Source organism: Arvicola amphibius, chromosome 4 (genome assembly GCF_903992535.2).
Source record: "Arvicola amphibius chromosome 4, mArvAmp1.2, whole genome shotgun sequence".
NCBI classification, from domain to species: Eukaryota; Metazoa; Chordata; class Mammalia; order Rodentia; family Cricetidae; genus Arvicola; species Arvicola amphibius.
In genome coordinates, this window is record NC_052050.1 from 44,488,336 (window position 1) to 44,510,972 (window position 22,637).

Below are 22,637 nucleotides of genomic sequence, written 5' to 3' on the forward strand. Positions count from 1 at the left end.
CTTGTAGACCAGGCTGGCCTCGAACTCACAGAGATCCGCCTGCCTCTGCCTCCCGAGTGCTGGGATTAAAGGCGTGCGCCACCACCGCCCGGCTAACCTTTTCCATTCTTGAAACAGCCAGCAAACATCTTGCAGCATTGATTTTTGTCATAAATAAACCGGCCCCCTTTTAAGAAAAGTAATTTTACCTCCTATTGCCACCTCTATTCATTAACAGCCAAGGTAGCTACTAGGGATTGAGAAAAAGTAGAACCACCATAGTGGTCAGAAAGACAGAGTCCCCACATTTGTTATTTGAGACAGGGTTGTGCAGTTGCAGAGTCTAGCCTTGATCTCGATCCTTCTGTCTCAGCTGCCTGAGTGCCGGGATTATAGGTATGTGCCATCACGTCAGCTCCATGAGCTTTTAGTTCATTTTTTCTTCATGAACTTTTTCTAAAGGAGGGGAAATGTCAATAGCTGGCCATCCCTTGAGGGAGAAAACAAGCATGACAGAAATGCTTGTCTTTAAATAAAAAAAACCTCAATTTCATAGCAGAGAAAGAAGTTATTTGATTTTAGTATATAGGTAAGTGTTCATGTCATCCTCAGCATAGTGCTTTATATAGAATGTGTTTGCTGGGAAGGGACACCCCATCTTTACAGTGCGGAAAGTCCAAGGTTCTAATTAACCTGACCTGTCTTTTCTTCATTTCCGTAAGCCCACAGAGAGACTGTGCTTACTGGAGATCCACTGGGTGAGCCACTCTGTGGATAGGAGACCTTGTAGGGCACAACTAAGGACCAAGAAAATGGTAAAGACAGAGCTGGGGAGCAGGGTGGAAGGCAACGTTGGAGACTTGACTGGAGCATCAGTTGTCCCTGAAAATCTGCTACAGTTTCTGCCAATCTTGTCTTGTCTTTGGTTTCACCAGTTTCTCTGATTTTTATCTGGATTCACTATCTGGTCTTTCCTCTCTCTGAGGAGTTCCCATGCAGAATGAGCAAGCAGGCAGTAATTATTTCCTATGAGGTACTTTTGCAAGCCTCTGCCCTGCTCCGGGAGCGGGGTCTCCTTGGGTGCTCCGGCTCTAGTGCAGGCTTGCGGTATGTGGGTAACTGCTTTCTCCAGGGCTCTAAGCATCACTTTTTCCCCAGACCTGTGACAGAGAGGTGGCTGCAGAATGTCCCCATAAATAGCATCAGTTTCTTCACCTTCTGGTGCTTCAGCCTGTCCTCCTGAGACACAATCCAGCTGGCTGGGTGTGAATGTGCTTTATGCCAACTGAGTCTCGGCAGGCATTTTCATCAAAGTTGGAGGTAGAGATTTTTGCCTACTGGAATATCAGTAGTAACTGAACTTTTTAATTTACTTATTTTTATATTTTGGTGTGTGTAGTTTAAGGGTTGTGAGTTGTACTCTGGGCTCTGTATGCAGCAGAACACAGTTCTGATTTCTTGTCATTTTTCTTTCATTGGAAAATGTCTTTGACTCTGGGTATACTTTGTTATATGTGGGCAAGAGAGCAAACACTTGGGACCATTTGAATTTGCTGCTAGAATCTAGGGCCAGTCTTTGGCAAACGTATAAAATAAATATAAGATACAACTGAAGTTGTAATCTAGTTGCCTTGAGTCCTAACAGGAAAAGTCACATATAAAAAAATCCAGTTCCACTCCTATAAAAGCATTGAAAACTAAGCGTGGTAGATGTTCACTGTGGTTATGTTCTGTATATCAAGAAGGAAGCTCTGGGGCCATCGAGATGGCTCAGTGTGTAAAGCCACCTTGTCTAGCTATGCCAGCCGTTTTAAAGAGCATGATCCCGTGACATTCCATATACTCAGACCAGCCCTATCGAGTTCTATAAAGTGTACCATCGGGACAGGAGAAATTACGTAGCATTGTCCCTTTATCTCCGCTTTCATTTTCAGTAGTTTCAGTTACCATCATGAAGCAAGATTCAAAAATATGAGGTGGAAAATTCTAGAAATAAGCAATTCACATGTTTTAAATTGCATGCCATCCTGAGAATATAATGGAATCCTACAGTGTCCTGCTCTGCCCAGTGTGGAACATGAAATATCCTTTGTCCAGTCTCCGTGTTGTGTATGCTGCCTACCTAGGAGTCAGTTGATGGCCGTCTGGGTTATCAGATCCACTGTTACGGGATTAAGGTATCTGGGTCCAATTAACTTTTATTTTATTTAGTAGTGGTCTCAGAGCATGAGAGTAGGGACACTGGCATAATACTTTAGTGAAGAAAGGACAAAACAAAAACAAAGAACCATTCAAAGTCCAGTCTGGGGAGATGGCTCAGTGGATAATGTGCTTGCCACGCAAACAAGAGAACCTGAGTTCAGATGCCCAGGACCCTTGTAAGAGCTGGGTACAGCGGTATACGTCTATAACCCTGTGTTGGAAGAGGCTGAGACAGGGATCCTGGAGCTTATCTATGGTGTTGGGCACCTACCAGGAGTCTTAGGATCTCTTTTTCAAGAACAAGGAGGACTAACCACTGAGCTGTCAATCTCAAGGCCCCACTGAACCTGGTTTTGTTTGTAATTACTTGGTTAAATTCTAATGGATAACTAGGATATGCACTGTCACTTGACAGTAATCTAGTCCACCCCGCCCCAGCCCACCCCTGGAGCTGAGGACCAAACCCAGGGCCTTGTGCTTGCTAGGCAAGTGCTCTTCCACTGAGATAAATCCCCAAACCACACATTTTTTTTGCCCCCACCCATCCCCTACAATCTAGTCTTCTCTGAGGCTTTCCTACATAGAGCTCTACTCCTTTTCCAGATGATGGCCAGCCAAGCCAGTGATCTACTTTAGAAATGGCAGACAAGCTCTGCTTGCCCCAGCCGCATAAGTAGCCCGTGGCAACCAAACCCTTCTCCTTTTAGTATCCTCCCTGGTTCTGTGCACTCTACCTGCAGTCTACTCTCAGGGCTCTGGCTCCTATGCAGTCCATTAAATCCTCTCTGGGGTCAGAGGACTTAGAGGAATGCTGTCTTCAAAGCTAACAACCAGCATTTCTTCATCAGAGGCAGCCGCGACTACTTGCAAGCACAGAGTCAAGATCCAGCCTGTTGATGCGCTGGTATGGAGGCTTGGAAAGAGGGTGGGAAGGGTCATGAGATCTTCACCTGAAATTCCTGACTCCCTGCGGCTTCTCCTGCTCAGGTGGAGATAATTCTGCTGCAGCTGTGTGTGGTCTCATGGTCTCAAAGAGGCTCGGTGTGTTTTAAGTGCCTGAAAGAGAGACTCTATCCAGCTTTAGGGAAGTCATTATCCACACGGGCTGAGACTTGGTGTATTGTCATTTTAAGGTCACCATGGACACTATCAGTAACTACTCACCCATGCTCTGTAATTAAGCCCAACAAACTTACTGTTTTACCAAGCTAGACATAGGTGGGTTCTTATTACAGGGTAAGAGGCTGTTTGTTCACACTTCCCCATTGAAAGGTCAAACACAACACTGCATCCCTAGATATCAGCAGTCACATTCTCAAGCCCTGTGGAGTATTTGCTTCCCCCCCACCCCCGCCCCACTAGACAGGGTTTCTCTGTAGCGTTGGAGCCTGTCCTGGAACTCTCTCTGTAGACCAGGGTGGCCTCGAACTCACAGAGATCCACCTGTCTCTGCCTCCCGAGTGCAGGCTTAAAGGCGTGCTCCACCACTGTCTGGCCTTGCTTTTTTTTAATACTATTTTTAGATTTATTTATGTGTGTGTTTTGCCTACTTATATGTATGTGCATCATGTGCTTGCTTGTTGCCCTTGGAGGTCAGAAGAAGGTGTCAAATTTCTTGGAGCAACAATTATAGAGTTGTGAGCGCCATGTGGGTGCTGGGAATTGAACCCTAAGAGTAACAAGTGCTCGGACTGCTGAGCCATCTCTCCAGTTCATTTCCTTTTCCTTTTTTTCCAACATAGTATTTTTATTGATTCTTTGGGAATTTCATATCATACACCCTGGTCACGCTCATTTCCCAGTCCTTCCACGTCCACTCCCCCTCTCTTGTCATCCCCCCCATAGAAAAATAATAATAAAAAAGTCTAATTTGTATTATCTATATACATGCCGCAGCATAGTCAACCTCTCAGTGGTCTGCCCCTTAAGCTGAACTGAGTCCTTCCTCCTGCCCCTCCCTGCCAGCAGCCATCAATTGTGAAGAGCTACACTTCAGCATCCTAACCATACTTTCAAACACTTCTCTCCAATGGCGTCTCATTTGCTTTTTTGTTTGTTTTTTAATGGAAGAAAAACTTTAGAATGCTGGAGCCCTTTCCTAATGGTGGTTTTAGGTACTAGACAGACGGAGCAGCGAGGAAAGGGTGCTTTTTGGAAACAAAGGATCCTGTCCTGTTTACTCTTAACCTTGAGCAATGCATATGCTTAAAAAAAAAAAAAAAGTGATGTCTGAAGTTTCCAGAGAAAGGTGACAAACATGATCCTAGGTGCCAGCTATTTAATCTCATAGAACCTGTACTCTCTCCTGAAAAGTGAGACGAATTCGGCCCTCCAAGGATTGTGTTTCGGCAAGTCGCAGCCCCAAGAAACTAGTTCTGCTGTAAAATGCATCCAGCACAAAGATAATGGCTGGCTGGGAGGTGCCTGATAGAGCACTTGCCTGGTAGCACAAGGTTGGTACTGCCCAAAAGAAGATAAAACATAAGCAAAATTTGTTTCTCTGTAAGTGGCCTGAGACGATCTACAAAGAATACTTCACTGTTTACTTGACTTGGAAAACCCCACAAAAATACGAATATCTAGAGGTCCAAATTATCCCTGAAGAGAAGGCTGCACAGGAAAAACACAAACAAACATCCCAGAAGAAACCAAACCTATGGCAAGGCGTGTGTGTGTGTGTGTATGTGTTAGCTTTTCATTGCTGTGCAAACAACTGAGGTTAAATCAGCCTAAACAGAGGAATGTCTCGTTTGTGGCTCACGATTTCAGTTCCTGGTTGCCTGGCCCCTTACTCTGGGCCAGCGGTGGTGCAGCAGGGGCCTCTGTCAGCTCTTCGCTACTAGGAAACAAGAGCAGAAGAGTCCAGTGTTCCCATTTCCCCTTCAAGGACAAGGCCTCAGTAACCTAGCTTTGTTCCACCGAATCCCTCCTCCCAAAGGTTCTGTCAGTTCCCAGCAGTGCTTCTGTCTGGTGACCAAGCCGTAACACATGGGACGCTATTTATGACCCAAACTGTGACCGCACACAATACATCCAGCTGGAAATAAACACAAAGAAGAGCAGAAAGACACTGACTCATTCATAGATTGGCCAGAATGTTCGACAGATTATACACAGATAAGAACAATCCAAGTAGCCGAATTCAAGACACTGCCATCACTAAGTGCCATCTGTTGCGGCTTGTCCCACCATCACCTCTGGCTCTGGAAGTCAAGTGTCCTGTTTTCTGTGTTGCCCCAGAAACCGGATTTCTGCCTTCTCCATTCCACCCCAGCTAGAATTAACCACAGCCTATGCTTCACTGTGTCCCCAGCTCCCAATGTCAACTCTGTCACAGGTTCATCTGCTTGGCCAGAAGTAGGCTAATCAGCCCTGGGCAGGCAGGGCAAGCCTGACCTTTTCAGTCTGAGGAGTGTCAGAAGGATCTGCGTAAGACTCCAGAGGGGGAGCGTTGCCTCAGCGGGGGAGGGGCCCAGATACTGAACAGCCAAGAACAGAACACTTGTTTCCTTTCAAACTGTGGCAATTATCAAGATAAACTGGATGAAATGCATATTGCAAACTAAATTGCCATGCAGGCCCTGGCTGTTAGCATTTGTTCTTATCATTGCAAGGCTCACATCTCGGGTTCCTGCGCTCAGTCACCCTAACCTCCAATCCAGGCAAGGCATCCTGGTAGATGGTATGTGAAAAAGACGCTCTGCAGGTCGGAGTTTACAGGTGGTCCCCTCAGATTCTGCTCCCTGATGTCTCCTTGCCACAACCTTGATTTCCATTGTGGATCCAGGTGGCTCATGGGAATTAGACACCATCCCTGAGGCCCTCAAAGGCTACAGGTGTCTTCCCCTTGGTCACAGTGATTGGTTCATGGGTAGCCTGAGTGAAACCAGATATTTGGCTGTACCAAGGGCATGATCTGTTTTTCTTGCCAGGTATGAATGAGAAGACACGTGGCATTGGGAGCTCCCAGCAACCTTCTTGGAATCACATGGGGAGCCAAACTTGGAATAAAGTAAGCACTGTAGAAGGCAGGGCCAAGAGGCAAAAACAAACTGGGTACTTGGATAAAGCAGTGCCTGGAACCAGATTTCTCCTTTGGACTTCTCAGTTATATGAGCCAATAAATTCCATTTATTATTTGAGCAAGACTGAGTTAGGTTTTCTAATATGTACAACTGAAAGTGTCTGAAACCTGCTTGCTTCCCTGCCTGTCTTACAGAGACAGGACTGTTCTTCTGTTGTTTCTTTTGGAAATAAAGATCAAAATCACTAACCTGGTTTCATGATTCAGTACCAATGACCTACACCCTAGACACTAGTTCTAACATGTGGCGCATGACGCCCGTCTGTGCTCTATGCGCCACCATACAGTTCGTGAACCAGGCAAGGGGCTGGAGATTGAAACACACAAAGACCCATAGACAGAGACACAGGTCATCCTTGAAACAGGAATGCCCCAAGAATGTCCCTTTTATTGTGTCCAGAGGCAGCTTATATAGGGATAGCCACGCCCCAGCCAAAGGCACCAGAAACCATTCCCTTGCCATCAGGAACTCCTGAGGGTCTCGTGCTCAGAGCAGCTGTAGGCACTCAGATCAGGGGAAAACAAGTTGTTTACAAGAAATTCAGGATCTGGGGGTTCACAGCTCCCAACACTAACAGACATTTAAATAGGACTGGGAGTATAGCTCAGTGGCAGGGCGATTGCCTACCTTGGCTTCCATGTCCAGCACTGGAAAGAAAAAACACCCTTAAATAGAATAGTCCTACCTATGGTTTCAAGACCAGTCTGAGCTAGTGTGAGATCTCGTATCAAAACAAAACAAAGGAAGAAATAGAATAGACCTACTTAACCAAAACCAAATCTGAAACTTCAATAAACATATTTCATTTCCCTTTGGCACAGAAGGAAGAAGAATCAAAGAAACTAAGAATTCTGTAAAGTAAAAAGCTACAGAAGCATAGCATCACTAAAATATAAAACAAACAAAACAAATTCCAGTTTTTAATTTTTTACATGTATGAGTGTTTTGCCTGCATGCATGTACTTGTCCATGCATATGCCTGGTGCCAGTGGAGACCAGAAGAGGGTGTTGGGGCATCTGGAACTGGAGTTATAGGCAGTTGTGATGTGACAGGTCGGTACTAAGAACCAAAGTCAGGTCCTCTGCAAGAACACTCAGTCTGAGCCCTCTCTCCAGTTCCACATGGGGCTCCCTAAATGCAGGTTCCTTAGAAGCAAGTTCTGAGACAGGAAGCTAGCCTGAGGGATTTACTGGGGGGGGAGTGTCTTGAGAAGAAACCTATGGAGTTCTAAAGGAAACAAGCTAAAGGAAGAAGTTAAGCAAGGATAAGAGAGCTCTAAGGGCAGTCTGATCCCAAAGAAAGCAAGGAGGGGGAACTGTAACCTGGGAGAAAAAAAAAAAAGGTAGGTTGAAGGCAAAAGCCACTCCTGTCAGACAGGAGAAATCTTCCTGCGAAAAGTTCGGGTGGACCGAGAAGGTTGGTAAAGACAACAGCTGCAAGAATTAATGGGCCAAAGCTCATCGTGAGTTTTCCCTTCATTAACACTTTCCCCTCCGAATTACAATCACTTTATTTTCCAACTTGTAACATTCCGGCAAGTACATGAAACTTCTAGCTGCACTGCATGGTTTCTGCCAGCTCCCCCGCTTCTTTAAGCTAATGGGCCTCTGGAGTCTCGAGTTCATTCTTCAGGTTTCTTTCTAACCACATACAAGCTCACCTACAGATTGCATTGCTTGCCTTTGTTAGCGATCAGTAAACCTTGGCATTACTCACACGTAGTTCTCCCAACATGCATCTCTGTTCTAGGCTTGCTTGTGACTGTCCTTCACTTTTTCTCACCGAGAGACACAGACTTGTGCAATGTGCTTGTGGAACAAAATGCAATAAAGTCCATGCAGCCATGACAGGAGCTCTGGAAAGTCTCCACAGATGAGGCGGTCTGAAGCTCCACTGGGTGTCTTGCTGTATTCCTACCTGAGCTAGAGAGTGGCAACTTAAAGCTAGGACCCTCCAGGGTGCCCTGTCAGCCTGCAGTGTTGCTGTGAGCATTGCTTGAGATGATGCACATAAGAGCACACATAAACATCAGGGATGTTACTTTTATTATTAAAAATTTCCATTCATTTTTCATACCAACCACACTTTCCCCTCCCTTCTCTCCTTCTGTTCCCTCCCCCACCTCCCACCTACCTGCCCCTTTCTCTTCTCTGTTTTGAAAGGGGCAGGCCTCCCATGGCAGTCAACAAAGCATGGCATATCAAGTTGAGGCAGGACCAAGCTCTTCCCCCTGCAGCAAAGCTGACTGAGGTATCCTGGGATGGAGAATAGGTTCCCAAAAGCCAGCCCAAGCACGAGGGACAGGCCCTGATCCCACTGGTAGGGGCCACACAAACAAACCAAGCTACAACTGTCACCCATATTCAGAAGGCCTAGGTCAGCCCATGCAGGCTCCCTAGCTGTTGATCAGGAGTCTATGAGCTTCTAGGAACTCAGGTCAGCTGTCTCTATGGGGTCAAGAGGATGCTAATACACAGACTATGATTGACATAGTATTTTTCTTTCCTATCCCAAATTTGCTTTCAGACAGCCTACTTATGGAACTACTTATCGAGTTTGAGGCCAACGTCAGCTACATGGTACCCTGTCTCATAAAACAAAAACAAAAGAAAATTCACCAGTAGTCTCTGCATTGCTAAGCTCAATGACTGAATCATGGTTGAACCTGGTCCTGAGTAACATTTAACAAGATCCCTTCTTTCTCCTTCAAATACATTGTTTCCCCAATCCCTCTCTCTCCCACCTTTTCTCTTCCTTCATCCCCCCTTTCTTTTTCTTTTCTGAGACAGGCAAGCTCTCTATCCTCCTGCCTTACCTCCCAGACATCCACGACCACACCTGACAATGGCTTTCAAGAACTCCTGTTCTCTTGACCTTTTGCGCACTTACCGACTACCCAGAGGCTTTTCCTCTTTCATTCTTCTGTTTCCCACCTGCACACATCAAAGGGCCCCAGGGGGATAGGACCCAGTGTTCACAGCTCTGTTTCCGGCTCTCTTCCTTCTTTCTCGCTCCTATGGTGATCCTGCCTTCCTGTTTAAATGTCTCCTACCCTGGACTCAGATGGAGATCCTCTGCCTAGACCTCTCCTAGGCCCTCAGATCTACATATCCGACTGCCTATTTTACCCCTTGGATGTCTAGTAGGCATCTCTATTTCTCCACAAACCTGCTCTTTCCCCAAACCTTCCTCTTCCAGTAAACAGTGGCTCTCTCTTTATTGTTAGTCGAGCAGCTTAAAGCCTGGACTTAGCATCAATTCTTCTTGTCCCGTCACACTAATCCGTCAGTGAATTCTATCATTCTACTTTGAAGATATATTTAGAATACATCTACTTCTCAGCAGCTCGACTTCTACCGTGACCTGTTCCAAGTCATCCGCTGGCAGGGACCCTGCAGAGAAGGAGGAAGTGAGCTAAACACTGGCATTCATTTCTGCTTCGTGACTACAGTGATGACCGCTTCGCTCACACACTTGTCTCCATGCCGTCCCACCGTGACAGACTGCATTCCCCTTACAACATCAACCCAAATAATTCATTTTTTTCCCTTCAGCTGCTTCTGTCAAACGTGTCACAGCGGGGGGAATAACTAATATGCTGTCTGAAACCCGTTTATTTTGAATATTCACTTTCCATCTGTTCATATTCATGCCTCTTGTATTATATAAGCTCTCCCAAAGGAAGGGATCACTTCTTGTGGTGATGGTGATTAAATTCAGGGCCTCATGCATACGTGCTAGGTAAGCACTCAGCCCATCAGCTGCAACCCTAGTCCAAGTACTTTCTCCTATTTTGTTTATTGCTGTTAATTATGTCTGGCATATTATATATATTATGCACTTAAATATGCATAATCAATATTTATTGAATAGATGAATATAGTGTCTCACATTTAAGTTGAGAATCCTTAGATTGCGGCTTTGATCTGTAAAGAGATTCATTTGCATTCAGATGGGCCCCAGTGCTTCCTTTAGGGCCTCGGCTGTGTGAGCTCAGATACCACCCAGCCTTACTGGAAGACAGACTTCTGGGATGCTGCTTCATCCCAGATGAAGCACTGTCCCCACTGCCTCCAAGTCATGGTCACCCCTCTGAGACCTGGTCTCTCTCTCTCTCTCTTTCTCTCTCTCTCTCTCTCTCTCACACACACACACACACACACACACACACACACACACACGTCTGGAACTCAGAAGTTAGAGGCAAGAAGACCAGGAGTTCAAGGCCATTCTCAGCCACACAGTTGGAGGCCAGCCTGGACTGCAGGAGACTGTCTCAAAAGGAAGAGCATACAATGACAGGCACACCCACTCTGGATTTCACACAGGCACCTCAGATCTGAAAGGTCTCCAGCCTAAGACCCAATCCCTTTCCCTCACCCCAAGATCTGCCCACTTAGCTTCCTTTCTTTCTGATAACAGCAAAGCCACCCACCTGGTCACACTCACTGGTTGTCATCTCGTTTTTCCTTTCTTCTTTCATCCTTATCCAGGCATTTGTTAAACCTTGTGAACCCAACAACCTAAACATCCTCCAAATTCCCTTCTCCTTCTTAAGTTTTGTTAATTTTATGTGTATGAGTGTTTTACCTACATGTATGTCATAAGGACACTTGTGTGCCTGGTGTCTGGGGAGGTCAGAAGAGGACATCAAATCCCCTGGAACTGAAGTTATGGGTGGTTGTGAGCCACCTTGTAGGTACTGAGAACAGACTCGTGTCTTCTACAAGAACAGCAAGTGCTCTTGGTTGCTAAGCCATCTCTCCAGCCCACTCTTTAAAATTAATTTTACGTGCATAGGTGTTTTACCTGCATGTAGTTATATACACCATACGCATGCAGTGCTGTTGGAATCCAGAAGAGTGAGTCTGATTCCCTGGAACTGGAATTAAAGACAATTGTGAGTCACTGTACTGGTACTGGAAATTGAATCTGGGTCCTCTGAAAGAGCAATCATCTCTCCAGCTCCAAATCCTTTTGTCTTCCTGAATTTAGCAGAATCAGCTCTTGTCTAAACAGGGCTTTTATGCCCACTCCACACACTGGGCACGCTCTTGCTAAAGCACAGGAGTTGTCTATACCACCCTCACATAGAGCTCTGCAACTCTTCCATTTGATGTGGAATTAAAGAAACTCTTCTAGGCATGACATTCTAGATCGTTCATTATTTGATCATCCTACCTTGTGGTTTTGCCTTTTACTACTTCTCCCAATGTGCCTTCTGTTCTTCACGTTATTCCCTGCATGCTCTCCCTGGAGTGCTTTCCTTCATCTTTTTTTTTCTGTTTGAGATTTTCTATTATTATTAAAAACAACACTAGGCATATGGCTTATTGGTACAGCATTTGTCTAGTATGTACAAAGCTGTGGGTTCAGTCCCCAGAGCACGCATGCACACATGTGTGCACACATACAGAGTGATGACTTGTTATATAGTGTACATGTAAATCATCTCATTTAATTTTCATAAAAATAAAAGAACTTACTCAAGATGAAGAATCTAGAAAATGATTGTTGGAGGATAGAATCTCAGTACTGACATCAAAACCAATGAACTAACCACATGATGGAGGCTTTCTCTGACTCTTCATAAATGTTTTTTCTTTAGGGTTCCAAAAGCAAGCATTTGCTTTTCAGTTCATGACACTGAGACAATGTTTGTAACAGAGGTCAAACACCCAGACTTTTGAAACCAGATTTCTAGAACTTGCACCTCACTGTCTTCATCTTTGAAATGGAAATAGTACCTACCTTCTTGGACTGTGAGTCCACCAGGGTTGTTGCAAAGTACGTGTTATTAGCTGGCCCTGATGACATGTTCTTGTCATTTGTTGTTATGCCTGTGCTGGTCCTTCAGTAGATTCTGCCTCTGAAAGAGAAGAGATCTTCCCTATTCATCTCCCAATCCTCTTGTGCCCACAAAGCAGAACTTTCCTTAGCTTGTGTGCTCCATAAACGACTGTCACATTAAGCTTCTAAAAGTGTAGGTGTTATATCAGACAATGAGACATTTACAAGTGCATGATTATACTGTTTTAATTATCTATAAATCTTTTGAAGAAAGTGGATATTGACTAAGGCTGGCTATCCACTGTCGTCTTTTCTTTCTTTTTTTTTTTTTTTTTGGTTTTTCGAGACAGTGTTTCCCTGTAGTTTCTAGAGCCTGTCCTGGAACTAGCTCCTGTAGACCAGGCTGGCCTCGAACTCAGAGATCCGCCTGCCTCTGCCTCCCGAGTGCTGGGATTAAAGGCGTGCACCACCACCGCCCGGCTTGGTTTTTTCTTTTTTTAAATCCAGATTACTACTCAGCTACTGTACACGGGAAGCCAGTTTTTTAAAAACCTTTTTAAGCTTTTTCCAAGTTTGCTTCTTTGTGAGCCGATGCTTTTGTGGGAGGTGGAGTAGGAAAGGGACGCCTGTCCCAAGCTCCTAGAGTTCTGGAACAGAGGGCAGTGTTCAGCTGTGGGAAACTACAAAGCCAGCCCCACCCTACTATTCCACTTCACTGAACAGTGGATGACTTGGTCTGCAGCTTTGAGTTTCATGACAGACCAAGCTGTACATGAAAATAAGAAAGCTCTAGCCCTGTCAGAGCCCAGAAGTGCACCATGGGAGGCCCAAGGTTGCCAGGGAGGGCACCGACTCAAGTTACGTACTATTATTTCCCTGACACTTGTTAACTATGTAAATCAAGTTACAAATGTTATTTCACTGACACTTGTGGTCAGCCACCCTTCCTAGGTGAAGCTGCTCTGCCAGGGTGAGGAACAGTCAAAGAAGCCTGGACATGCTAAGAGAAGGAATCATGGGATTAGAGGTTAATGCTCTGGGCTCCTCCGACTTGGGAGATTGCAGAAATGCACAGTGTAATGATTAAGCATCCGCAGGGGAGAAGAGGGTCTCTGCATGCTGTTGGGGCTTTATTTCTGAAGAGGTACAGCTGTTGTGCATGATGCAGTCAGTGTACGTGGGACACGGAGAAGTGTTCCCAGAACCTGAATGATAGACAGCGTGTTGTGTAGCAGCTTCCTCTGATATTAAACCCTTCCATCTTGGAGGAAATCTGATTAAGATGCAGAAAGTCAAAAGGAGAGGAGAAACTTTCCATCCCCCCAGGAAGTTCCATTAGCTCCAAAAGTAAATACTTCAGTGGCTTCAGGAAGGCCCTGAAACTGACCAGATTCAGTAGACTCCTCCCTCCCTAAGCATGTAAGCCATAAAAGCTGTTGAGAGAAACTCTTCTGACCTGCTGAGCTGCCTCAAGGAGGCTCAAAGCAAGTGAAAGAGACAAACTCTGCCTGCAAGTTGTATCGTGCCCTCCAGTTTTCCAGTTTATGAACCATCACTCACACGGGTGGACTCTTGGTGATGCGACTGTTGTCTTTGAGTCATTTCTGCTCCTGTAAGTAAACCCTCACCCATATTCCTGTAGCCTCAATAAAATTCATTAGCTCACCATGTTGTACGTTGGTGGTGTCCTTGCTTTGATCTATCTTTGATTCCATATTTGGGGTGAGCAGACATTTGCTCATGTGTCTGTAGGAATAGTGTCACACAATGCTTTTGTTACCATGGCGAAGTATTAGTTCAGTTTGGAGCCAGCCTACCATCCTCTCTGGGTTAGCAGGACATGTCCCATTTCACGCCTTTGCATCCATTCCTTTTTTTTTTTCCCAGCTCTGCCCTTGTTCAAGGCCTCATCATCTTCTTGGATGATGTGTTCCTGGTTGATCTCTCAGCCCCAGCCTGGTGTTTAAGATTGCCTCTTCCATTCTCCAAGTTACTGCCAGAGGGGGATTTTTCTAATTAACTTCAAACCCCTCCTTTGCTCTCCATGGGCTTCTGGACCAAATGTAGTCCCCAGGCCCTGGTTTGCAGGGTCTTTCCGTTTGGGCCCTACGGATCGTATTTGTCGTTACCTCCACATCCGGGAATCTCTTCACTAGTAACCTGGACCCACAAACGACTCTAGAGCACACAGTCTCTGCTCTCAGACTTTGCGATCTTCTGTGTTCGCTCCTCTTTCTACCCAGAATTCTTTGCTTCTCTTAGCATCTTCCTTGCCTTCCTGTTTTCCTCCTACTCAGGCTGAATGAGTTTTTCCTCAGGAATGCCCCCACAGATGTACCGCAGCATTTATTACAAACTGCACTGAGTCTCTAACAAGGCAGAGCTATGCACTGTTTCCCAGAATCCAGCACACACTAGATACTCAATAAATATTTGGTAATCAGTGAAATCCACTGGTCCTGTGAAGAGTCAATTATAGTTCAGAAAAGAGATCTTGAAATATCCAGCACCGAAAGCAGGGAATAATGATGATAATAGTAGGTAGTAGAGTAGTAATAACAGCTATCACAATTATGTTGTTAGATGGGTTAGAAACTCACTCTTGATAACAGGATTGTAAAACTTCAAACTTCTTCAAGCTAAAGTGATTAACGCCTACTTAGAAGGATAGGTTTTCTGGATTTACCCAAACACCAGATTGGGGAAATTACGCTTGCCGAGCAGTTATTTCTAGAAGTGCTAAGTCTATCTCTTAAAAACAGCATTCCAAAATTACAGTTAGAGCTGTACAGAGGTGATCCAGATGCACCTACTCGAAAGAAGTGTGAGAGGAGGGAAGAATTACTAATAAAATGGTCTCTCCTCTATGAGGGCCTAGACCAGCACACACAGAAGACCAGTTGCGATCCAACACTTGCGGGTGTCCAATGAAACAGACGGCATTACCGCAGGGGGAGGCTACTACAGTTTCCACTTTAGAAAGGAGTCATCTAGCCATGCGGCAAATCAGAAATAGAATGAATTTATGCTTCATGAGGTATGCCAGGTGTTTCATTCTCTTTAATGGCATGCCGGCAGGTGGGCTCAAGCCCAGGCAGGAGGGGGGGAAGGTGCAAAGAAGCAGGGACTAAGGAGGCCTTTGATTCTTCAACGTAGGTTCTTCCTAACTTACTAATTTTCTCAGGAGTCTTTTGCATTTTTGGAACCATTTAATTCTTTCGATTATCGGCTCGAAAGCGTTAAAGTGTAGCTGAGAAACGCTGCAACAAAGAAGGGGGCTACTAAAAGCTCTCAGAGAAAAGGAAGTAAGAATTTTAGGGAAGAAGCCATAAAGAAGAGACTGAGCGAAAAGAGAATCCCGAGAGCAGATGTAGAAGAAGAAATAAGAAGGAGGAGAAGGCAGAGGAGAGAACCTTACTGAAAGAAGGGAAAGTGACTCAAGTCCCTAGGGACTGGAGTGGCGAAGGCACGCCCAGAGGGAAATCGATCACTTTAAGGAAAGCCCCGCCCCCTAGCCTGACGTCCAGATATTTCGGGCTACGATTGGCTGAGGCCGGAGGGCGGGATGGGGTTGCTAGGCGCGGAGGGGATCCGGCGGGCCGCCGCCGCCTGGAGTGCGGAGCCGCTGGAGCGGAGTGGTGTTTGCGGCGCTGCTGGAAGATGGCGAGCGGCCGGGATGAGCGGGCGCCCTGGCGGCTGGGACGCCTGCGGCGGTGGCTGCGGTCGCCACCGCTGTTGTTGCTGCCGCTGCTGCTGCTCCTGAGGAGCTCGGCGCAAGCCGCGCACATCAAGAAGGCTGAGGCGACCACGACGACGGTCGCCGGCTCCGAGGCGGCCGAGGGCCAGTTCGACCACTACTACCACGAAGCGGCGCTGGGCGAGGCGTTGGAGGCGGCGGTGGCCGCGGGGCCGCCCGGCCTGGCCCGTCTCTTCAGCATCGGCAGCTCGGTGGAGGGTCGGCCGCTGTGGGTGCTGCGCCTCACGGCCGGTCTGGGGCCTCCGCCCACCGCCACCGCCGCAGCCGCGGGGCTGGACGCCGCGGGGCCGCTGCTGCCCGGCCGGCCTCAGGTGAAGCTGGTGGGCAACATGCACGGCGACGAGACGGTGTCGCGCCAGGTGCTGGTCTACCTGGCCCATGAGCTGGCGTCGGGCTACCGCCGTGGGGACCCGCGCCTGGTCCGCCTGCTCAACACCACCGACGTGTATTTGCTGCCCAGCCTGAACCCTGATGGCTTCGAGCGCTCCCGCGAGGGCGACTGCGGCTTCGACGACGGCGGCCCTCCCGGGACTAGCGGCCGCTACAACAGCCGAGGCCGCGACCTCAACCGCAGCTTCCCGGACCAGTTCAGCACCGGCAAGCCCCCTTCCTTGGATGAGGTGCCAGAGGTGCGCGCCCTCATCGATTGGATCCGCAAGAACAAGTGAGTGTTGCCTGACCCTGCTCTCGCACCCACGTGAGTGTTCAAGGGCAGGAGGCTGATTCCGGCACCCAGTAGGCGCTCAAGCAATGCTTGCCATCCTAAAGGGTGGGGGGCAGTCAGGGTGGAGAGTGACACCCTGTAACTGGAACGGAGGCCGGGCTGCAGTGCGTCCTGGTCTTGCTAATTGTAAAGAAGCCTGCCTGGAGCTGTCATTTGTGCAGGGCATAGCCCGAAGGGAGACTTTCTGTCATTCTGTCCCTATTTTTGAAGGGCCATCGTGGACGAGCGCTGGCTAAGATTTGAAGGATTCTTAAGTTAGTACCTTCATTATGTAGCTAAGCTGTCAGTGTCGTCACTAGAAACACTGTGGCAAGCACTTTCTGTGACTGCATTATTTCACTGGATGTTGACCGCAGCCGGGCGACCTAGACACCACGCATATCCTCTAGACGCTCACTCATACTCTTGTTTTGCATACGGGGAAATTGAGGGCAAATTGGTTAACTAGACTCGGGTAATCCAAGCCTGGTTCCTCAGTGCTCCACCGCCAGGGAGACAGAATGTAGCTCCGAAACAGCCCCCAGTACTTCTGATATCGGAAGGGAACAGTTCTCCTGTCTTCTGATTCTGCTTCGGGGAGAAAGGGGTAAGGGGGAACTCCCACAGGTCGGAACTGCTTCATTTCTGCGCACCTTCTTATTAGGGTAGCACAACTAATCATTTACATTGATCACATATTAGCCTTGTGTGGGATTTTAAAACTTAAGAACTGGAAGGACCTTCAGAAATTAGTTTGTAACAAGAGCATGTTATAAATATACATGTGAGCTAAAACTTACGGGAACCATAAGGAGTACCTCTTGTGGAGAGGTAGAATGTGGTTTGAGTCTTTAGAGATGGATAGGGAGAGGAAGGAGAAATAAAGGAAGATGATACTTACTCCAGCTGGGATCGGTTCTGAGGTGAAGAAGGCGCCTCTTTCTCAAGCATCAGTAGCTGTAAACTGCTCATCATCAGCTTTGCCAGCATGCTCCCATGCCCTGTCTTCATAAGGCGTTTGAAGGCGTTAGTTAACGATCTTTGTGTCTTAAGTTGAAGGGGTTGAAGGGTTGTTGTTGTTGTTGTCTTTTTGGACTGGCAGATGAGGCAAAGGTAAAAATGAACAAAGAAGTTTCTCTGTTGAGACTTGGAATCTTTTCTTATGTAGTCCAGGCTGGCCACGCACTGACTCTGTAGCCAAGTGTGACGTGAGCTCCTGATCCTCCTGTTTCTGCTGTAGCTTGGCTTACACCATGCCTGTGACTGAACCCAAGGCTTCATGCATGCCAGCAAGCTGCGCACCAGCTGAGCTACATTCTACCCTCCTGAAATAATTTTTTTTGCAAGATTTCAGTCATATAAGACCTAGAACATTTGTGAACATTTCGATGATTCCAAATGTTGTAATCCTCCGCCTTCCACTTTACTGTATTTAGAAGGGCCCTTGTAATACTTAATTTGTTTAAATGTTCTAGGACGATTTCCTTTCCTTGACCATGTCAGATCTCTGAACAGCTATAGAAATTTGATTTTGATATAATACTGTCATAAGCTATAGTGAGAAGGGCTTTTTATTTTATTTTTTATTGTTGTTTTAAGACAAGGTCTCACTAGGTAGCCCTGGCTGTCCTGAAATTTGCAATGTAGACCAGGCTGGCCTCAAACTCACAGAGATCCTCTTGCCTCTGCTGGGATTAAAGGTGCTTGTCATTGTCAGCTAGGACTTTTTTGAGAAAATATACCAGCTGCACTGTTTCATTGCTTGGATTTAAACATGTCCCAGCATAACTCTTGCAGGGATTTTTGTCTTCGGTTGTGACCAATATAAAGAATTTTCCTTGGTATAAGTTACCTTGAGGCTATACTGAAAGTCTCAAACCAAAAAAACCAAACCAAAACAAAACAAAAACAACAACAACAAAAAAACAAAAACAAAAAATTCATTTTTTGCTTAACTCTTCCAAATTATTAGTATTATTTAATGATCATGAGTTATGTCATGGTTTTGTAAAAGCTCATGGAGTCACTTGGTATCTACAGAGTTTTTTTGCCTTGTGGCAGTGGTTTGGTTACTTTAGTCAATCCCCAATTTCTTTTTCCCAGATGTGTAGCTCTAGTCAAAAAGGAAAATTCAGTCATAAAAATTAACTCAAAATATATATTCATTAATGATTAATCAGTAGCAAAGAATGTTGACATGTAAATAAAATTAGAAACACAATTAGAGATTGATGGATGGGAGGGATATTAAGAAGAAAAACACAGACATTGTCTGTATGAGAAAACTACTTTTTTGTTTGATTTTTTTTAAAAAATATTTATTTATTTATTTAGTATGCAATATTCCAATATTCTGTCTGTGTGTATGCCTGCAGGCCAGAAGAGGGCACCAGACCTCATTACAGATGGTTGTGAGCCACCATGTGGTTGCTGGGAATTGAACTCAGGACCTTTGGAAGAGCAGGCAATGCTCTTAACCACTGAGCCATCTCTCCAGCCCTTTTGTTTGATTTTTGAGACAGCGTTTCTCTGTGTAGCCCTGGCTGTCTGTAGAGCAGATTGGCTTTGAACTCACAGAGATTCTCCTGCCTCTGCCTCTGAGTACTGGGATTAAAGGCCTGTGCCACCACTGCCTGGCAAGATTCTTATTTTTCATTATGTGCATGTAGCAATTTTTAAAAATCTAATGAAATTGAAGCCAAGCATGAGAATACTTGAGGATTTGAATGGAAATTTTAAGCTATCTTCCAAATAGGATTGGAATTGACACACAAAGCTGCTTTGACATAGATACTGAAGAGCAGTTTACAGCTACTGTGAGACCAATTGCTTTGTTTTGAAACTGGCCCCAGAAGAGTGACACTGTATTCTAAGGCTATGTAATTAGAATACAGAAAATAAAATTTAATCACGATCAGACACTACTAATGTTTCTCTGTTATAAAAGTAGTTGAAGTGTCAGGTCCTCTTTATGATATTTCTGAGAAGTGTTGCAACGAATGTTGAACAAAATGATCTCCCATTTAGTGGAGTTTAAATTAAAAATATATGAAGTGGCATACCCACTTACACAGACTATTCAGAGCCTTTTTGTTGTTGCTCATAATGTATTCTTAGTGCCCACAATAGCATTCAGCTCACAGTTAATACTTTTTTTTTTTTTTTAAAAAAAATGCTTGTTGCTAAATGAAGTGCCTGACCTGGAAGAGCCTTTTTATAGTTTTCCCAGAGTAAGTAGAGGGAAAAAAAAATACTCGAGTTGTTTTAGAAATGCAACCGGAGAGTAAATAGTTAATACATTAGGTGTAGGGAGGGTAGCTAGTGGAGTTAGAAAGCGGGAATGTGACCTTCACTGTTGTTTCTGAGTTGCTCCTCACTTAAGAGGTGGCAATGGAAGTCAGAAGCAGAAAGTCTGCATGGCAGTTATTCTCTGACCAGGATGCTAGCTAGCTCCAGAGAAAGGAACGTTTCTTGAGAGGCTAGCAGGCAGTCATTGTGCTCAGTGTTTCACGTGTGCTGTCTCCAGTCGTGACAGTCCTGAGCGGTAGGTAGAATATTCCCATTTTATAGATGAGAAAGAAATTGGGATTTAGAGGCAGCGACTTCTGACCATGTTACTGTTGGACAACAGCTCTGGGAGACATTTGCCCATTCCAGAGTTTGTACTAATGCCACTACACTCTGGCGTCTGGAAGGGAGCTAATGAGAATTATAGTCATTTAAAACTAATCTCCTTTATCATCAGCTGTTGTCTTAGTCATCACTGGCTAAGTTATTTCTTCTGCTATAGTTTCCATTGTTTGTTCACCTCAGAGATGATACTGATCATGCCTAAAGTGGCCTTTCAGATTACACAGACGATAATTTTAGTTTTCTGTCAAGCATATAGAGAAATGTGTAGACTCTCTAAAGGTCAGTTTATTTCAACTACAAGTAAGCAGGCACAGGAAAATTCTAGTTAGAATGCAAAGAGAAAAAATTTAATGTCAGTTTTAGTAATGGTGTGAAGTGTTACATAAAGGAAAGATGTGTAACTGGAATGTGTGCCTTTACTTTTAGTTTTCTCCACAAAAGGAGCTCCTCTGATTTTTCTCTATCTATAAATTGGACCATATAAGTGGTTCATTTAGATATAGAAATGAGGCTGTGGTCATAGCTCAGTACTAGCGCATGTGGCTATCATGAGCATACAGTTTGATTCCCAGAGCCCACCTCTGCCCCAAGTAGAAACATTTTAATAGACGCAGCCTTGTCTGTTGGTCAGTTTCTTATTCAATGGCCCAGTCAGCAGCCTTGGTGTAGCAGAGGTGGCTCTACGGGGCTGGATTGGTTTGCTCTGAAAGAAGCTCACTGTATCATGTTCATTCGTTCTTCTCTTCTTCCTTCCTTCCTTCCTTCCTTCCTTCCTTCCTTCCTTCCTTTCTTTCTTTCTTTCTGTTTTTCCTGAATCTCTTCAACTTTGAAAATATAATTTGGTATAAGGATTTTATGAAATTGGAATCAGATAAAATACATTGTGTTTTAAATTAGATGTCTTATCCTAAAATTTTTCTTTGGGCAGTAAGTATATAAAGCATGATGTTATTAACTTATCTCTTGTATTTATCAAGTATTTATTATATTAGCCACTTCTCCTACAAAATCTAAACATTGTGAAACATAAGTTTGAGATTATGCTATATGGAATTGTCAGTTTTGTAGTTAGAGGGAAAAGGTTGAATTCTGGCAAGTTCCTGAAGGTCAGTCTAATTAATGAGCTTGAAATTCCTTATGCAACAAGACACTTCCTAAAACATTGGTTAACGCTGTATTATTCAGGAACATATTCAGTAATAGAAAACTCTGTAAAGTACTTGTGTAAAGTGGAAAGCACTTGAAATGTTACAGCAGCTTTATTTGTTTGTTTATTGGTTGATTGCTGGAGATCAAACCCAGGGCTTATGCATGCTAGGCAAGTATTCAGCCACTAAGTTATATCTTTAGTTCTGAAATTTTAAATAACTTTTTATATTTATTTATGGGGATACATATGCCAAGTGTGCATATGTGGAGGTCAGAAGACAACTTGTGGGTCTCAATTTTCTACTTCCACTATTATGGGTCCTGGGGATTAAGTGAAGGGCACAAGGCTTGGTGGCAGGCATTCACTGAGCTGCCTTGCTAATGCCAAGATAGGTATTTATTTCATTTGTGGACCTGGAGGATGGAGTCAGTGTTAACAACATACCTAGTATGTGCCCTGGCCCTGGGTTCATCTTCAGGACAGAGTGAATGAATGAAAAAAGAATGAATAAAGGAAAAATTAGTTCATTTATGAAAGATCCTGTGGAATTTTTAAATGCTTAGTATTTTCTGTATCATTTAAAGGTGATATGTAATTTAATTGTGTTTTCAAAGGTTTGTGCTTTCTGGAAATCTACATGGTGGCTCAGTGGTAGCAAGCTATCCTTTTGATGATTCTCCCAAGCATGTGGCCTCTGGAATCTATAGCAAAACCTCCGATGATGAAGTCTTTAGATACTTGGCAAAAGCTTATGCTTCTAACCACCCTATAATGAGAATCGGCCAACCCCACTGTCCAGGAGATGAAGACGAGATTTTCAAAGATGGCATCACAAACGGTGCACACTGGTACGATGTAGAAGGTATGCAAAGCCCTGAAACTGCTGTGTTTCCCCTTGGTTGCTTTAGCTTTCTTGTGTATATTCTGAATACAAGACAAAACTGTGGCATTCCAATTTTTAAAAAGGTAATTTCTCTGTATTTTCCAAAGCTACGGAAAAATCAAAAGATGACCACAGAAACATGTATATATTCTTCATTTAAGTTCATCCGTTGTTCCTTGTCCCATATGCTTTACCTCCCCACTTCCATATGCCACACATGCCATCTTTTCCCAGGCCGTCCAAAAATAAGCTGCTGACGAAGTATCTCTAAGTTCCTCAGCCCTTGTCTTACCAAGCCCAGAGACTTTCTTCTGTCATGCACATTACCAGAACTGAGAAATCAATGGTCACTCAGTACTATCATCCACATGCCGTCTATAGTTCGCTTCCCTTCTGGTCCCCAGCCATCCTCTCTACCTTCTTTTGTTTTTTTTAAAAAAGATTTATTTATTTA

General features: G+C 44.9%; 1 protein-coding gene across 1 annotated transcript in view; it reads left to right on the plus strand.

Moving 5' to 3' along the window:
- The first annotated feature begins 15,664 nt into the window (after positions 1–15,664).
- Positions 15,665–22,637, plus strand: part of Cpd (carboxypeptidase D) — a 62,126-nt gene continuing 55,153 nt past the window's right edge. Inside the window, 2 exon segments of the mRNA XM_038327035.2 lie at positions 15,665–16,478; positions 21,915–22,162. Of these exon segments, the coding sequence (XP_038182963.1) occupies positions 15,718–16,478; positions 21,915–22,162 (1,009 nt within the window). The 5' untranslated portion in view covers positions 15,665–15,717.